This window comes from Anabrus simplex, chromosome 2 (genome assembly GCF_040414725.1).
Source record: "Anabrus simplex isolate iqAnaSimp1 chromosome 2, ASM4041472v1, whole genome shotgun sequence".
NCBI lineage: Eukaryota > Metazoa > Arthropoda > Insecta > Orthoptera > Tettigoniidae > Anabrus > Anabrus simplex.
The window spans coordinates 1,117,339,635-1,117,358,057 of NC_090266.1; the positions used below are offsets into that span (position 1 = coordinate 1,117,339,635).

General features: G+C 39.5%; 1 protein-coding gene across 1 annotated transcript in view; it reads right to left on the bottom strand.

Annotated features, from left to right (window-relative positions):
- IA-2 (tyrosine phosphatase IA-2) overlaps positions 1-18,423 on the bottom strand; it is a 965,150-nt gene that overhangs the window by 204,475 nt on the left and 742,252 nt on the right. The window contains exons 19-20 of the mRNA XM_067142075.2: positions 12,427-12,531; positions 4,416-4,532 (exon numbers count right to left, since the gene is read on the bottom strand). Coding sequence (XP_066998176.2) covers positions 4,416-4,532; positions 12,427-12,531 — 222 coding nt within the window. The remainder of the gene's footprint in view (positions 1-4,415; positions 4,533-12,426; positions 12,532-18,423) is intronic.

Genomic DNA, 18,423 nt, shown 5'->3' on the forward strand with positions numbered 1-18,423 from the left:
GAGTCACAAATCAGGAAAATGAAAATGGCATATAATCTAACAAAGGCCATTTACAACAAGAAATCCATATCTACAAATGCCAAGTTAAGACATTACCTCACAGTCATCCGTCCAGAGGCCTTGTACGCTGCAGAGTGCCTTGCATCGGAAGGGACTAATAGAGAAATTGGAAGTGAAGGAAAGGAAAATTCTAAGAAAACGGGGAATATATGAGACGGCACAACCACGAACTTTACCTCGTGTGGAAAAAAATAACTGACACCATGAGGAAACGGAGAATTATCTTTTACTGCCATATAACAAGAATGAACCCCGTGCGATTGACAAATAGGATTTTCCCCTATTTTCTCGCAAAGAAAACCAAGGGAGCTTGGTTCACTGAGGTGGACAAAGATTTACAAGAATTAGGAATTAGAGAAAATGATATCTGGGAACGTACCCCCACTTAAAGAGAAACTAACAAGACACCGATATTTCCAAGAAAAACGTAAGCTTCCAACAGGCAAGAAGTGGACTGAAGAAAGCAAGCAAGGGCATCGAAAATTAATGCGAAAGTGCTGGGAGGGTGTTAAAGCTCAATGCAGCAAGATGTAGTTCTTAGATGACCGAATCGAAATAATAATAATAATAATAATAATAATAATAATAATAATAATAATAATAATAATAATAATAATAATAATAATAATCATAATAATAATAATAATCATAATAATAATAATAATAATAATAATAATAATAATAATAATAATAATAATCGTCATCATCATCATCGTCATTCTGATGCTAGAAATATTTCTGATTGTGTCTTAACTGAATAAGCATTTGAGAATTTTACTTGGATCGATTGGTTCGAATAATATGTAGTATTGCTGATCCTTCAAATATATTTTGTATACGGTTCGACATAACATAGTAGCACTATTTGGGAGCTCTTTCCATATTCACCGAATTTAAAGCACTGGCACACCCTTAATTTCTTCTCGAAGGTCGTTGAAGAAGAAAAGACACTAACCCAGGTTATTACAATCTAAAACATTAAAACACCAGTCCAGTATTGCACTTGCAAAAGTAATATACACCCTTAACAAAGTACTGCTTCATTTATATCAACTCATGGCCAATCATTCCTGGCCTCGTAGCCATGGACTGGCTACTGACAACATCATGCGATTAATACACACTGCTCGAGAACATAAGTCCCTAAAGATAAAGGTCCTAACTCCCAAGTCATGGGCTGGTAACACGTCAAGGCTACACCCTGCTTCGAGAACATAAGTCCCTAAAGAGAAAAGTCCTAACTCCCAAATCATGGGCTGGTAACACGCCAAGGCTACACCCTGCTTCGAGAACATAAGTCCCGAAAGAGGAAGGTCCTAACTCCCAAGTCATAGGCTGGTAACACGCCAAGGCTACACCCTGCTTCGAGAACATAAGTCCCGAAAAAGAAAAGTCCTAACTTCCGAGTCATGGGCTGGTAACACGTCAAGGCTACACCCTGCTTGGAGGACGTTAGTCCTATATAAGGAACATTCGCGAAGTACCTAACTGTTAATGATATTGTTATACAATCATATGCTTGTTGTACCAGTGAAATGAAATGGCGTATGGCTTCAGGTGCCGGGAGTGTCCGAGGACAAGTTCGGCTCGCCAGATGCAGGTCTTTTGATTTGAAGCCAGTAGGCGACCTGCGCGTCGTGATGAAGATGAAATGATGATGAAGACGTCACATACACCCAGCCCCAGTGCCAGCGAAATTAACCAATTCTGGTTAAAATTCCTGACCCTGCCGGGAATCGAAGCCAGGACCTCTGTGACCAAAGGCCAGCACGCTAACCATTTAGCCCTGGAGACGGACATTGTACCAGTTTTAGCTGCCCACAGGGGTAATATCTTATGTTTACGAGCCTATATCGATACTGATATAATAATGAATATGAGAGAAAATTAATCTACAAGTAATGATTATTCTACTAATTTTAGTTGTCTTTACATATATTCAAACATGTCTGTGAATCTTGATGTCGAAATGTTCTAATCAAAATTGTAAATGACAATACGCACATTGGATGAATGACGCATTTGTGCAATTGAGAATTGAGCAACTCGAATCTTCCGGGTCCCATTTAACATTGTCAGAGCATGAAAGGCATCATATTCAAGCAGAAATCAGGCACACTTTTTCATGCTATTGAATATGGGGAAACTGAAAGCGCTCTCTAGATCAGTATCAATGTTGTCGAGTAAAACCCGCTCACAAAAACGTTTGGCGAGCTTCTGCCATTGAGGAAAGAAGTACAGCTTGAAAGGTTTAATAGGGGATTGCGTATATTAACCAATAATTAAGAACAGTTTCTGTTGATGACGTGAAAATTAATCTAGATCCGGACGGCATCTTGTTCCAACATTAGGGGAGGGACAGTTCTCCCGTTATTGTTCAAGAAAACTCTTGTACACTATGCCTGATTTTGAACACGTTACACACATGTTAGCAGGTCTTATGCACAAGAGGACCAAATGGTTCACGTAAGACAAGAAGTGGAGAGGGACGTTTCCATTCTCTGGATAAAAAGGGCTCGATTGTATGCGAATATGATATTCCGGACGCTCATTTCACTGTACATGCACGGATTATCTGAAATTGCTTATCTGCAGTGAACGAGTCTATAAGAAAGGTGCCATCTAGTGGATGATTTGTGCCTATTTAAACGACCAGGCAATTCGCGATTATTCTTTGTTAGTAGAAGACATTTGTAACTCACAGGCCCCATTGCCCATCCACCCTGCTTAGAGAAAAGTAGTGTGGTCCACAGAAGTATAATAGCCGTCCATATATAGTAAGTTCAATCGATTTCACAGGAGTACGCTATCATTCCCTACAGATTAAGTACCTATAAAATAAGTACAATCTATTTCACAGGAGTACGCTAGCTGCCCCTATAATTTAAGGGCAGTCTCCGAACATTACGTCTATAGGTTCAACTGTTTCTGAAAAAATGTATCTGTGGCTTTTTCTGAGCGACTGTCCTACGATAGCGGGTTGAAGCGTGCACGTCACGATTTAAAATTTCTTGGATGGGAATGACAGAATTTCCTCTTAGAAAAGTAAAATCCCTATCAACCATTCAGTAAAATGTAATACGTTATTCAAAATATTTCATGCTTGATTTTGTGCGGTGTTCTAGTGTTTTGTGACTTTACATGTTCGTCGAGTTTCTGAAAATAGTACTTACTTCTAAGTTCATCATGCGAATGAGCATGTTTCACTTTGTAGCGCCGTTCTACATTTAGCATTTACCACATAAGAGACTGCCCTCATAATAGGCATTTTGCACAGTACACTGCTAGAACTCCGCCCAAAAAACCTGTTCTTCTGCAGTTAGATTCGTAAGGCCCTTTGTTTTTCATTAGTTTCTTCCAGCACTTTTAACGCGGGATATCGCCGCAATGATCGAGTCTAACTAGCAGGCCTTCGCCTGGCTTTGACAATCTCAGCCAGTGACGTAACCACAACGTCACTGTGGCTAAATAACATACGCTCATAGCCTCCCGCCCGCTCACAATGCTGTGTGCCCCCGGGACGAAATGCCCAGAGTGAGCACCTCTGCTATAGAGTAATAGTCCGTTGCGTATAAGTACGCTAGCTGTTGCGTTCAGAATGATGATCTCCTTTCTTTTCTTTAAATATTTTATATTTTGTGTTCTTTGATTCGTTTACTCTCCGTAGCTCAGTATGTGTATCTGTTTTGTGAAATGTTGTTAACGATGGTACCTAAGGACAACCATTAAAAGTATTCATGTTTGATCGTTTCTTATTAATGAAATGCAATAACACAATTGGTTTCACCCAAATCAAGTAGATTATGGTCCCTAACACTAGTTGTCCCTACACAACAAGTACAATCTATTGCACAGAAGTACGCTAGCTGTTTCAATAGAATAAGTACAATCTATTGCACAGAAGTACGCTAGCTGTTTCAATAGAATAAGTACAATCTATTGCACAGAAGTACGCTAGCTATACCCACAGAGTAAGTGCAATCTACTGTACAGAAGTACGCTAGCTGTACCCGTAGAGTAAGTACAATCTATTGCACAGAAGTACGCTAGCTGTACCCATAGAGTAAGTACAATCTATTGCACAGAAGTACGCTAGCTGTACCCATAGAGTAAGTACAATCTATTGCACAGAAGTACGCTAGCTGTACCCATAGAGTAAGTACAATCTGTTGCACAGAAGTACGCTAGCTGTACCCATAGAGTAAGTACAATCTATTGTATTGAAGAACGCTAGTTGTCCCTATAGAGCAAGTACAGTCTATTCCAAAGAAGTACGTTATACAACAATGGAATCCACTCATCTGAGGTACGCTAGCAGTAAGGACACATATCAGACAAGATATTATGTTACTTACGATAGTAGAGGCGTTGATGTAGTCAGAGCCGGAGATGTTCGCCAGGTCATTGAGTACTACTCGAGAATGGTCGTACGGCAGAAATTCATTGTAGCGGTTCTTCTTGGAATTCTCAGGCTGGACAGAAAATGAAAGAAGCATATATTTATAGGAACAGTCAACAAAAATAGCAAAGTTAAATCTACCTGTTCAGCATAAACACGCAAGTGTTGTAGAGGATTGATCATCCGACACTGTGAAGTGTTTGTAGTTTAAACATACCATGGAACACATTGTGAAATATAGTAGCAACTTACATAACCGTACTTCACTCTCTCTCTTAATGTAGGATACATTTTCATTATTACACAGTAGCACAGTATTACCTACACTCACACTTGACTTCGAACGCTCAGAGCCGAAAGAAAACAAGCTCGTCACACAAGCAATGATGTAAGTGATTCCCATGGAAATGTTTGATAACAGAAAGAAAAACATTATATACAACCGGACCAAAACCACACATTTTGATGACATACTATCTTTTACCTGCTGCATCATACACTTTGCTAACTTCTACATAAATCCTCATCATGCCCCCTGATCATATTTACGTTATTTTTCATCAATTTTTGCCATTTTTTCTGCTAGGTCATTTCTTCAATTTTGCTTAACAATTTTTTTAATTTTCAGCAGTCCGTTACATTTTTTCTTTCTAAGCATTTTTCTGTAATTATTCAGCCATTTGCATGCATTTACGTTGTGTAATCAACATTCTGAATAATCGTACGAACTTCCAATAAACAAAAGTAATCGAACATCAAAAGTTTCTGTACTCAGTTCGAAAATCATGAAATAAAGTAATCTTCTACAACTCTTATCCGTATTCTTTGGAAATCCACATCCTTAGAGTGCAATGAGAAGTTGCCCCTAGTCTGGATGGTCTTGCGATGAGAGAGGGAGGTATTCTTATTGTAGCAGGTACAAGTTCGCATTTTCTCTGGTTGCTGAAGTATCCGAGTACTAACATACATATACATGTTTGTTAGTTTCATTTCACACAGTGCGAGTTTTAATTATTTGTGTGTTATTCATTTCAAGTGTAAAAATGACACATGTAAAGCCATGTAACACTGTCCATTAAGGGAAACTTATTTCACAACTCGAGGAGGATATATATATTCACAAGTTGCTTTACGTCGCACTGACACAAATAGGTCCTGTAGCGACGATGGGACAGGGCAGGGCTAAAAGTGGGAAGGAATCAGTTAAAGTGTGAACATGCGAAATCACGGAAAACCCTCTTCAAGGCAGCGTTCGAACCCACTATCTCCCTAATACTGGTTAATGGCCGCACGTAAGCGACTGCAGCTATCCAGCTCGATAATATTATTTCTAGAAATGGCCAGATACTTTTCTGGGAATTATGCGAAGTGAAAGGGGCAGCAGCAGTTAAGTAGTGAAAATCAAGTTGAAGGTGACATCCTGAACTTATTGACTCACAACATACAAGTACCAACCTATATAACAAAAATGACAATACCATCACAACAATATAATATCTCCTTCCTGAACATACTACCCTCCTAACTATGTAATTAATTCAGCATATTAGACACAAAGTTTAAGCATCACTGAGATGTGTTAATGCACCAAAAATGTTCTCGAGTTGGAACCACATTAGTCCATCTGAAATGATACACTTAACAAACAATACAGATATTTGAAGAGAAAAAGGAACTGAATTAAATGTCATCACTCATTTGCAGCAAGCATTGACTAGTTTATTGACACGTCGCTTGAAGTAGCCCTTAGTAGTATTCAAATTAACCACTCGAACAAGCCCATCTCGTCCTGGATGAAGCTCCGTGACCTAGACATTCTTCCACACTAGTGGTGGAACACTATCTTACTTGATGATGACTACAAATCCCACCATGAGATTTTGTTGCATTTGTGACCATTTATTTACCTGCAGCAGTTGCCAGAGATAGTCTGATGTCCAAGACTTCCAGAGATTCCAGAAGTGTTGTACCATCTGTTGAACATACAACCAACGAGACAGGTGGCTAGGTTAGGGATCTATTTCGTTGTCGTCTGGGACAGACAGCATGGATGATCGAATGAGAAAATGACCATTTGTCAGGATGTCTATGTTATCAGGGTCGGTGGACAAGGGAACAAGTGGTCTGGTATTCAAAATAGCTTCGGTGGGACACAATACAGTGCAGAATATTTCAAAGGCCAAATTGGCAGTGCTAGTTGTGCGTTGCAAGTGAAACTTGACTGACTTAACACCTGCCTTCCAAATGCCTCCCATATGAGCGAAATTCAGAGGAATAAAATTAAAATCGGTGTGGTACTCCACAACATAACTCGTGATTTCAGTTTTGAAGTCTGATGAACCTAGTAACTCAGTTCATTACGTGCTCCAATAAAGTTGGTCACGTTATCACTGTAAATGTTAGAACACACTCCTCTTCTCGCGATAAAGCGTCTCAAGGCTCCGATAAAGTTTCAGTTGACAGATCGGTTACTACCTCAATGTGTAAGGCCTTCACACTCAAGCACACGAATAGAGCTATGTAACACTTGGTCTTCAGGTTACTTCGTCTTCCTCGTTGTTTCCTAGCAGGCTTCTCCTTGCTGCTTCCGTGACTCCAGTCACTCACATTTGTCATTTCCTGAATTTGATTTACCCTGTGCGCAACAAACGTCTTCCATCCTGATGGTGAAGAAACCAGCTAAGATAGGGTTACGATTGAGTCATACCAAAATCTAACGTCGTAAAATTTCTTCTTGATAGTCCGTTGTGTCTTCTGACACAATTCAGCAAGTAAGTGAGTACCAAGAAGTTCTAGTTTTGGCAGCGATAACTTCCTTAAGGGAGCTAGTCTTGATCGTGAGCTTAGTAGTTTCGCATTCGCATTTCCTTCCGTGTCCACAGTTTGAAGATATAAGCAATTCACTGGCATCTGAAAATCCGTGCAGTTGAGATCTGTCACTGCCCTCCATACTACTGATAAAACGGTCGAGCTTGATGCCGTTTATAGTTGAAAACTGTTCATGAATGTTTGACCAAGAAGTCCTTAAAGCCTGTGATAGTGGTACATCCCAGTCTATTCCAGGTGACCAAATATTTGCATAACATTTTTTACAGGTGCCAATTAGTGGGCCAAAATGTCCTATAGGATTATATAGAAGCAGTCGTCCTCAACACACTCCTCTTGGTTACAATGCTGTCTGGTTTAGGCTAGATATCAAACAAAAATTTGTCATTCACTGGCGTCCATGAAACTCCCAACGTTTTCGTAGTTTCCTTGTCGTTGAAAATCAATGCGACATATATGGCGACATCTTCTGGCGGGATATTTTGTAATCTTAAAATTTCATTTAAGTCATCCGTTCCAGAAATTATCTCATCAACATAAAAATCATTGTTGGCTCTCTCGGCTGCTTCAGGTTAGTTCGGTGATTCATCTTCAGAAAATCTTCTGAGGTATCTTATAGCTAGAAATGGCGCCGATGCTGCGTTCAGTTCGTACTCTTGGACTGCTTGGTTTGGATCACTTCTCCGTACTATTCGTTGGAGGTGTCTGTCTTCAGGATGTATCAAAATTTAAATGACCGGGCGAGTTGGCCGTACGCGTAGAGGCGCGCGGCTGTGAGCTTGCATCCGGGAGATAGTAGGTTCGAATCCCACTATCGGCAGCCCTGAAAATGGTTTTCCGTGGTTTCCCATTTTCACACCAGGCAAATGCTGGGGCTGTACCTTAATTAAGGCCACGGCCGCTTCCTTCCAACTCCTAGGCCTATCCTATCCCATCGTCGCCATAAGACCTATCTGTGTCGGTGCGACGTAAAGCCCCTAGCAAAAAAAAAAAAAAAATTAAATGCACTTGTGTGTAATCGGAATCTTCGAATTATTGAGTACAGATCATCTTGCACAGTTGCACCAACCATTAACAAATCATTCAATGAAGCTCCACTGTCACTCCGTTCTGAGGCATTAAAATAACCCTTAACTTATTTGTTGAACTGGTCTCCTTTATGACACCCTGGTATGGCATGTAAATTGGTGGGGATGTGTCAGCAGGAAGTATTTCATCCTTCTCGTCATCTAGTGACATATAACCCAACTCTTCATATTATTGCGAGAACTAGTGATACATTTCCTTCATCTCTGGCTGGTAGTTTAATTTCCGTTTTTTACATTGTCAAAGGATCTCCCTAGTGATTTATGATTCTGTTTCAGTGGTAGTCTAACTTCATACTGACCATTCTCTAGACGTCTTCTCTATTCTCGAAAGTGGGCTTCACAAGCTTTCTCTTCCTGTGTAAGTGTTCTACTTGAAATATCTTCTACAGACCAGAATCGCTCCATTACTTGATGTAAAGTGTCTGTCTGTAGGAAGTATACGTTTGAATATATCACGGACGGATTTTTCCAGCAAGTATGTAGCCTAATTGTGTGTTCTGGAGAACTGGCAATCCTTTATATTCAAACTTCCCTTCTAACATAATATGAAAGAACATTTCTGCCCCAATAACGAGGACATCAGTAGGCTTGTTAAAAATTTTCATCTGCAAGTTTTACACCAGAGGGGAAGGCCCATTTAGAGATGCCATGTGTACAGTAGGTAAATAATTAATAACTTGTGGTAGAACCAAACAGGTTATTTTAGTTTGATAGCTGCTGTGTATGGAGCTTAGTTCCAATTGAACAGTGTGGGTGACTGTTGGCGTTACGTTCTAAACACCCTTTATTGGTATTTGATTCATTGTCTGACGATGGGTTAAACCTAGCCTTCTAACAAGGCCTTCCGTGACGAAATTAGATTGCGAACTACTGTCAAGAAGAATTCGACATGATTGCTGATTGCTCCTATTGTCCATGAAATAGTTCTTAGCTGTTCATAACAGCACACACAGTATGCTGTGTGTCTCCTTAAATGTATGGTACGAACCCCTTTTATTGTCCACTTGGAGTGTTTCCTGACTGCGATGTAATAAAGAGTGGTGCCACTTGACACATACTCTACATCCGCTGGATATTCATTGTTTAACCATGTGAGCATTACCAAGACAATTTATACGTAAGCTACGGTGTGTAACCATTTCATACCTGGCAGGAGGATGGGAAGCTTTAAATTCTGGAAACATTAATTGATAGCATGGGAATTATTACATATAGCACATTGATCCTTGACACTAACAAATTATTGTGACTGGTTCTTGGTAAGACTTGCCCTGTTGTTATCATACTTCTGGTATACAACTCTGATCTTTCCTTGAGATTTCTAAGTTGATAACTCCCTAACTGAAATGCGAAGCTCCCACTCCTTCCTTGTTCTACTGTGTGAAAGTCCTGTACTACTGGACCAGCCAATTACAGGCCCTGACCGTCAAAATCACTGTCTCTATTCAACGTATTTTCATGCCTTTATGTGACTTCGCCATTGTGTTTTTCAATTAGTGTGCTATATACAATAATCCCGAACTCTACACCTTCGACACCGATTACGTTCCGATATGTGGTACGTCGGAACAATTCTTCCATTTTGACAACATTCATAGGATTAATTCATATCTTGATGCTGAAGTACACTGTTTACAGACTCAGCTCGCAGCCAAATGCTCTATGAGCCCAACTCCTACTGCTGCATTACTATTCCAGCAAGCAGACTGATAATTCGTGGAGTTACAACACCCCACCGTAAAATGATGAATTTTGCATGCAAAAGACTCAGCTCAATATTCTAAGCATTCTTTGGTTTATTCGAATTCAACTAAATCCCTTGTGAGTGTGTCCATTCTTTTACCCATTGGTTTAACGGCAGATACCCTTCAGATTTCTGATACTGACGGACGATACCAAAAATCAATTGTACATCTGGAAAAAGTCCCCAAGATAAACGATAGAATTCTGTTGGAGAAAATGTAACACATCCGATCGAAATGAACCAATGTCTTTCCAACAATCATCAAAAATTATTTACAATTCCATTTAATATTTTGTTGACTATGTTATAATTTCCATTAATTTACGAACATAGAGGAATAATGAGCCAGACTTTGTAAAAACAATGGGTTTTGGATATTTGTAAATGCAATAATGATGTACCCTCATACTCCCAAAAAACTCATCATGAAGGAGCCACCGCTGGGACATGCACGTCAGTACGGACACATAACATTGTGGTAGAGAGAGAAATATGAAAAATACCGTATCACACCAAGTATGTATTCCAGCGGAAGAAACACTTAATGCTGTGTTGGACCCCCTTTAGCACTGAGACAGGAGACAATACGCTCGGGCATGGAGTTATGCAGACGGCGAATATTCTTCTGAGGAAGATTCAGCCACGGCAAGCGTAAGTGACCCTCCAAACTTGCAGTAGTTCCAGCTGGCCAAAGTTGCCGTCCAGTCTGGTCCCAATCGTTCTCCATGAGCGAGAGGTCTGGAGACTTTGATGTCCAAGGAAGCATATTGACATCACGGTTCTTTCAATGACAACCAGTAATGAACGGATATCGTAATAAATTGGCACCCCTACCATGGCACACCTCGTTGGTGTGTGGGACGTCTGCAGACTCGAATTCGGTGGTCGTCTGTATTCAGACAGAACAGCTGAACACCACTCGTCACCACTACTACCATGCTGCTTGTTCCTGACAGAAGTTCAAACGTCATCGCCGATGCGTAGGTCGTTATGGTAGGCGTCAGAAGGAATGCCGTGACGACAGATCCTACTCTGCTAGCCGCTTGAATATGGATCTGGTGGACACGATGTATCCCCAGCTCCCTGGAGAGAGCACAGGGACGCCTGCGGTCTACTTACAGCCTTGTCGCACGATAATACGCTCCTCCCTGCTGGCAGTCGGCCATTGGATCCAACACAGACACACACTGCAGTCAGAACAGTTCAAGTGGCAAATAATGCGTCGAAACCTCCAATCTGCCTCTGTTAATCCGACGATATCGCTCTCTTAAAAACATTTGTCTGATAAAAGGCATGCCGAATATACCGCCAGGACATGTTGCTTGTTCTCTCAATTTAGCTCGGTTGCTCACATAAAGCCTTACTTGGTTCTTTCGTCTATGAATGATGGAGGGACATGTATTTCCCTGTGGTATTTCCACGCAAACTACCATCATTAAATGCAAGTGGGACACATATCAGCCTGTGATGATACCCTGTAGCTAATGACAAAGGTATTCGCGCAATATATTTTGCAAGTGAGTGTATAGCAGACTATACATGGGTGGACTAAATTACATTTAGGAGAACTGAAACTGAAACGGAAGGAGTACTTCAAATATTTAGGTGCCCTATTCCTTGAAATGAAATGGCGTATGGCTTTTAGTGCCGGGAGTGTCCGAGGACAAGTTCGGCTCGCCAGATGCAGGTCTTTCGATTTGACTCCCGTAGGCGACCTGCGCGTCATGATGAGGATGAAATTATGATGAAGACGACACATACACCCAGCCCCCATGCCAGAGAAATTAACCAATTAAGGTTAAAATTCCCGACCCTGCCGGGAATCGAACTCGGGACCCCTGTGGCCAAAGGCCAGCACGCTAACCATTTGGCCATGGAGCCGGACGCATTATTCATTAATGAAGCAACATAACGAGTGTGATGAGAAGAAAGATGTTTTTACACGTAACCCGTTCTATTGTACTTACGAGTCCTGCAAGTCCGAACGGTGAGAAGCCGTGACTCGGGATCTCGAGGTTTTCGTGCAATTCGAGTCCTTTTTTTCCATTAAACCTTCATTTAATGGCCGCTAGGAAATTTTTATCTTCATATAGTGTGCGTAATTTGTGCAACACGAAAATAGGACGGACATGGAAGCACAGTAAACAACATCCTTCATTCGGCTAGCTCATATGTTACAAGACAATGTCCCAATGTTTCTCTTATTGATGTACTTTGTGTATAAATACTGCATCACAATTCATTCTGCCGAACTAGAGAAGGTACTCCCGTGTAAAAAGAATTTAGAATCCTATTCATTATCTCCTTACCTTTTGGGCCACAGTGGCAGAGCAGGGTTCGGCCTCATACGCGCAGAGAGCCACCCACTCCTGTTCCAGACGGTCCTTGTTCTTAAGATGATCTTCCATGTAAGACTGGAAAAAAGAAACAGAATTCAGTTTGTTTCACCATGTTAATATAGTTAGGAAAATGTAAAAGAATCATGTATTCAAAGTAATGAAATTAGTAATGCAAGTGTCACACTCGCTATCGGTACCCAACATTCCCTTAAAAATTTGAAACCAATGAATAATTTTATGATATTTAACGCAGACACATCGTTGTTTCACAGTAGCTACCATTAACATCAAGATATGCACACTAAGCTACCTCGGTGAGAAGTCAGTGACTTTCCACTTCAGCAAGGCCAAAAGCAAGAAATCCAGGAACCTCCTGGCAAAGTACTAAATATGTTCTTCATCGCTCTATCGTCATTTGCAAGCAATATATGTCTATCCCACTCTAGCACCTTGCAGTTAATTATGTTAACAATATCGGGTTTGTTAAGTAGCCTATTAAGGTCATGGTTGCATCTACTTCTCCATTCTCCGTTTTCTTCTACTAGCTCAAAGTTAAGCTGTTTATCAACCGATTTTGACAGAGACTTAGCAACCACAAAACTGAGTAATTTATGTTACTTCTGGATTCTATCCTCAATAATAATTGGTTTTCTTTCAATATCAAGAAATGTTTCTCCCGATGGGGGACGGTGATTCACACATCCTGGTCGAAATTTATATGGACAATTTAGGAAACCACAAGATTCTCAACGATGTAAATATGTATTGTCGTTTGACTGAGGTTTGTTGGTGATATCTTTGTAATTATAGATGCCAATTCATTAGACGAAATCAACAGTTTAGACCCTTTTTTAAATTTATATTAGGGACTGAAAATAATAACAAACATTATTTTTTTGCTATTTTGCATTTGACTATTCAAAGGAAAAAGAAAATCTGTCTTTCACGATTTTCAGAAAGTCGTCTCAAACATTAATTTAAATAGGCCTACCACATAAAAGATTCATAAACCCCGAAGCACATAAAAAAACTTCTTTTTTAAGAATGCTGAACAGAGCCAATAATATCCCCCTATCTAAGAATGACTTTCAGAAATAAATCAACCTCATTTAAGGAATAGCAATAAGTAACGGGTAGGCCTACATAAAAAATTGCATTGATATATTAATAATTGAAATAAAAAGTAAACCCCAAATACAGCTTACAAAGAACAAAATAACAAGAAAAATGTTGCTACATTTACCTACAACAACGGAAATATATACCAAATTACATTTTCAGGAAACTCATTTTTAATATAGCTCTGCGCACAAATAATAATAATAATAATAATAATAATAATAATAATAATAATAATAATAATAATAATAATAATAATAATAATCAACGGCTATTGTTCAATTACCGTAGTGTTGCGAGATTTTTAAATGCAGGGATATATAGGATCAAGTGCGCAGATTGTAATACTTCTCATATCAGACAAACAGGTAGGAGTTTGTCCTTAAAATACCAAGAGCATATCAATTCGGAGAAGTAGAATAGATATTTAGCCATGGGCTTACATATAATCGAGCATAATCACAGTTTCGGTAGAGAAGAAAAACACTTGACTCTCCTACGCGCAAGTTTCCAAAATAGCGTTCGGATAAACATTTCGTACGACTTCACTCCCCTTTCCCTCCCTCTCCCTGGTAAACAGCGTGATATACACACTGAGCCAGCTGACGGCGAAAGTAAGCACAGCGGGACCGGCAGGGAGGTAGGCGGTTTGAATGATTTTCGATACCCATCACGCATCCACAATATCTTCTCTTCTTTTAATTTCCTTTCCTTTCCATTTACAGACTCCTTAATATGCCGGATCAACAAATCTGCTCAAGGTCTAACTTCAACTTTGGTTTCTCAGGGAGTTTCCCCGATCCCCGTATTCGTTTTTTAAATTCTAAGTCCACTAATGCCAGTTTTAAGTTAAGTTAAATTTATATAAAGCAATAAAAGTAACAGTTCCAGGATTTTTGAAGAAATAAAGTCTACCTTGTACAAACACGTCTCACTCGTGGACGTGGATTTTATTATGAATTTTAACATCGACATATTTTATGTGTTTTAACATAACATGAAAACATTATCAACCTCATTTTCACCATAAGTGTTTCAACTATATGTGTTAATTTACGCATTTACATTTTTTAGCTAAAGATGTTCCATATTTTAGGAACGAAACATGTACTATTTTTTGCTAGTTGCTTTACGTCGCACCGACACAGATAGGTTTTATGGCGACGATGGGGTAGGAAAGGGCTAGGAGTGGGAAGAAAACGGCCGTAGCCTTAATTAAAGTACAGCCTGGTGTGAAAATGTGAAACCATGGAAAACTATCTTCAGGGCTGCCGACAGTGTGGTTCGAACCCACTATCTCTCGGATGCAAGCTCACAGCTACGCGCCCCTAACCGCATGGCCAACTCGCCCGGTGAAACATTTACTAATATTTTAGTTGAGTAGTTAGACATTAAAATGTATTACGTTCGTATTTTCAAGAAATAGCTATAAAAACATTGAGTTTTGGAAGACGTGATTCTTCGTTCATCCTCAGTTCAGTTAATATCGCTACGGAATCAAACCAATGATATTTATATTATGTTCTTTCCATTGTCCAAGCAAGGAGCTGTGTTTGTGAGGTATCATTGTTTGAAAAATTCGGGTATATAATTTATTACCTGTTTGGATACTCATCTCTCAACGTTCGTGAGTACGTTTCTGGAAATTTTAATCCACCTTCAATAAGTCTACTACTTCCGTATTTGACCAAACAAAAGGCTTCCGGTTGAGATAGCTAAATCAAATTCTGGAAACCCAATCCTCAAAAATTACAAGTGTTTCGCCCCAGTGCGGCGTAGGCTCATCAGTTTAATTAGCTATCTCAATCGGAAGCCAATTTTTTGGTCATGCTAGCTCGGGAGGGCATATATACCAGTTTCAGATGTAATTCTCCCCTAGTACGTCGGCACTGCAATGTACTGTACTTATCACAGGATAGCTTGCAGTGGCGTCGGAATCCTCAGCCGTCCAAAAGTTTTCCTACACCGTAACTCAGGCACGGAGGGCATTCCCTATTAAAAAGTGTTCTGACCAAGTGGACAGAAAAAAATCCGCGAGGTGTCACCTCAGGGCGAGCCCATCGTCAGCAATACCGTGTTTCCTCATACTCCAGTAAAATTCCCCTCCGTCATGTATCGCTATTCACCTTCTGCTGAAAAATTTAAAGCTAATCCTTCTCTTCTGTACTGAACATTAAATCCTGAAACCAGTTCAGATCCTCCCTCTGCAAAATCAAAAGGAGTTTCAGCTAAACATGTTGAAAACCATGCTAACATAAGAGAATCGGTCTTATTTAAAAGGGCGTAAGTCAGGGTTTTTAGCTTTTTCATGTTTGTAACGCTTTAGATAGTGTTTAAAAGGGTGTCTGTAATGTTCCTGGTTGGTTGGTAACGGAAGAATGAAATACGTAATTGTTTTTAAACGGACGGATGTCGCTGACGCACGCCGTTTCAAAAATGGACAGTTGACATGGAAACAGATGAAGAGCGCCAGACCGGGCGAAAAACAACCCTGTTTGTTGCTGCCTTGTGGAATGAAATCTACTAATATATTATTGTGGAAATTAAGGACTTAATTACCTGTAAAATGTCAGATGATAGCAGTGTAGAAGGTGATATTGAAGACGAAAATAGAAAGAGGAAGAGAGGAAGAGATCCTTCCAGGTACAAAAGTAACTAAATAAAAGCAGCTGGTCTGAAGGGAGTAGCCTATGTCAATCACAGAGGCAAGTCAACTGAGGCTAAGAAACCTGAATTCTCTTGCAGGTAAGCACGGCTTAAGTACGTTTTCTAGCATGCACCGTCTGTGTCAGTCACCGTTTCTTATTCTGAAAGCAATTTTATTTATTTTTGCAGATGAAAGAAGAAATGTTTGGAGGTCATTGGAGAAGAAAACTGCTTAGATATTTTCAAAAATTTTTACAATATTCCTACTAAGAATGAGCAAGATATATTTCTTCAAGGCCTAATAGATGTCGGAGAGGTCAAGTAGAGGCGACCATGAAAACAGGATAACCCTTTGGGACTGCATTCTGCTACTTTTTAATCAAGTACTGGTCGGTTTACTTCGTCGAGAGGTTTGCATGAAAGGTTTCCTCTTAGTTTCTGATATTATTGAAAAACGAGTTCGCAGAATAAGGCTGCTTAAGCAGTCTAGTAAAACCCCAGAAGTCAAGAGAGGTAGGGGAATTACACACAGTCTTCACTCATCTAATTATGATGCAGTATGGGAGCATATTCAGTCAATGCCCTTAAAGGAGAGTCATTATACTTCTGAAAAGTTGTATTGCCTTAGTGCAGAATTAGATGTGAAAATAATGTGGACATTGTTCTCAGAGAAGCATCCAGAATGTAAAGTAAGTTATGACTTTTACTGGAATTTCTTCAAAAAAATCTTTAATTATCGATTTGGGCGACCTCAGGTAGATACCTGCCGTACCTGTGAAGAGCTCAAATTGAAACATAGATCGCCATATCTTAATGATGTAGGAAAACGCACCACCGGCTGCAGAGTTGATGGTACATCAGTGTCTAAGCAAAACATTTTACTCTGCTCTCAAGTATGAGGCATCAGATGTAGCAAAAAAGGAGATGGATGTATTGGCATTGTCATTTGATTACATGCAGAACATTAGTCTGGTAAAAGTGCCAGTTCAGGAACTATTTTATTTAAGAAAACTTACAGTGAATGTTTTTTGCATTCATGATATAAGAAAAGGAACCAGTTCATATCGTGTTTACCACGAAGGAAACGGTAGAAAGGGTCCTAACAAAGTATGATCTTTTTTGTTTCACTACCTAAACTCAGTGTCCGAAAACATCACAGAGCTTAGACTGTTCTGTAATAACGGTGCTGGACAGAACAAGAACCAGCCACTCTGCAGATTTTTACTATCACTGACAGATCCTGGCCGTTTCCAAAAAAAAAAAAAAAGAAATTAGCGATATTATCCCTTGCGAGGGCACAGTTTTATGCCATGAGACAGAGATTTTGGAATCCACTCAAGAAGGCTTCGTCGATATGACAGAATTTTCACAATCCATCAGATTATAGAGCACATTGTACAAAGTACTGTTAAAGTAGGCAATTTCACAGTAACAGAAATTGAAGCATCCCAAATCCTGGACTTCAAGAATTGGTGGGCAAGATATTATAAGAAAACAGCAGTGTCTGAAGAAACAACGAGCAAGCCTAGAACTGAAACAATAAATTTTGCAATCAGTACCCTGTTCCACCTTGTGTACTCACAAGATGGAGTTGGATATATCAAAGGATCCAGTGGAATTAACACATTCTTTTTGGCATCTAGGAGAGGACCTGTCCTTTCACTATCAGCAGGAAAAGTGCCAATTGCAGTTAACAAAATGCAAGACTTGAAAAAAAAGGAGTATATTCCACATTAACATATAGAATTTTATGAGGAAATTTTCAGCTGGCCTACTGAGAATAATGGTGTAGATAGTGATTGAAACGTAGTGAGTTAGTTAATGTGTTATTTTATAATGTAAACGATATTGTGGGTTTCATTAACATTTTGCTCCTTGTATGTGATTGAAAAAACTTCCAGTGTAATAGAATGTTGTATTGTTGTTAAATCATTAAGTTTGTCCCTGTCCTTAAGGTAATTTTTTAAGGGGACCGATTTCATCCTGCTCTTTTTTTAAAGGGCGATATTTTCTATAATTGAAACCTATAAAAATACTATTGTGTATTATGTTCAGTAGGCAATTACATTCAAAAGTAATAAATATTCACTAAACCTAACAAATTATACTTTCAAAATGGTATCTTTATGGGTAGGTTCTCCCTGAAGTAGTTTTCTTCAATTTCCCACAAATTTACATTCCTTGACTTTCACCCTTTTAAAA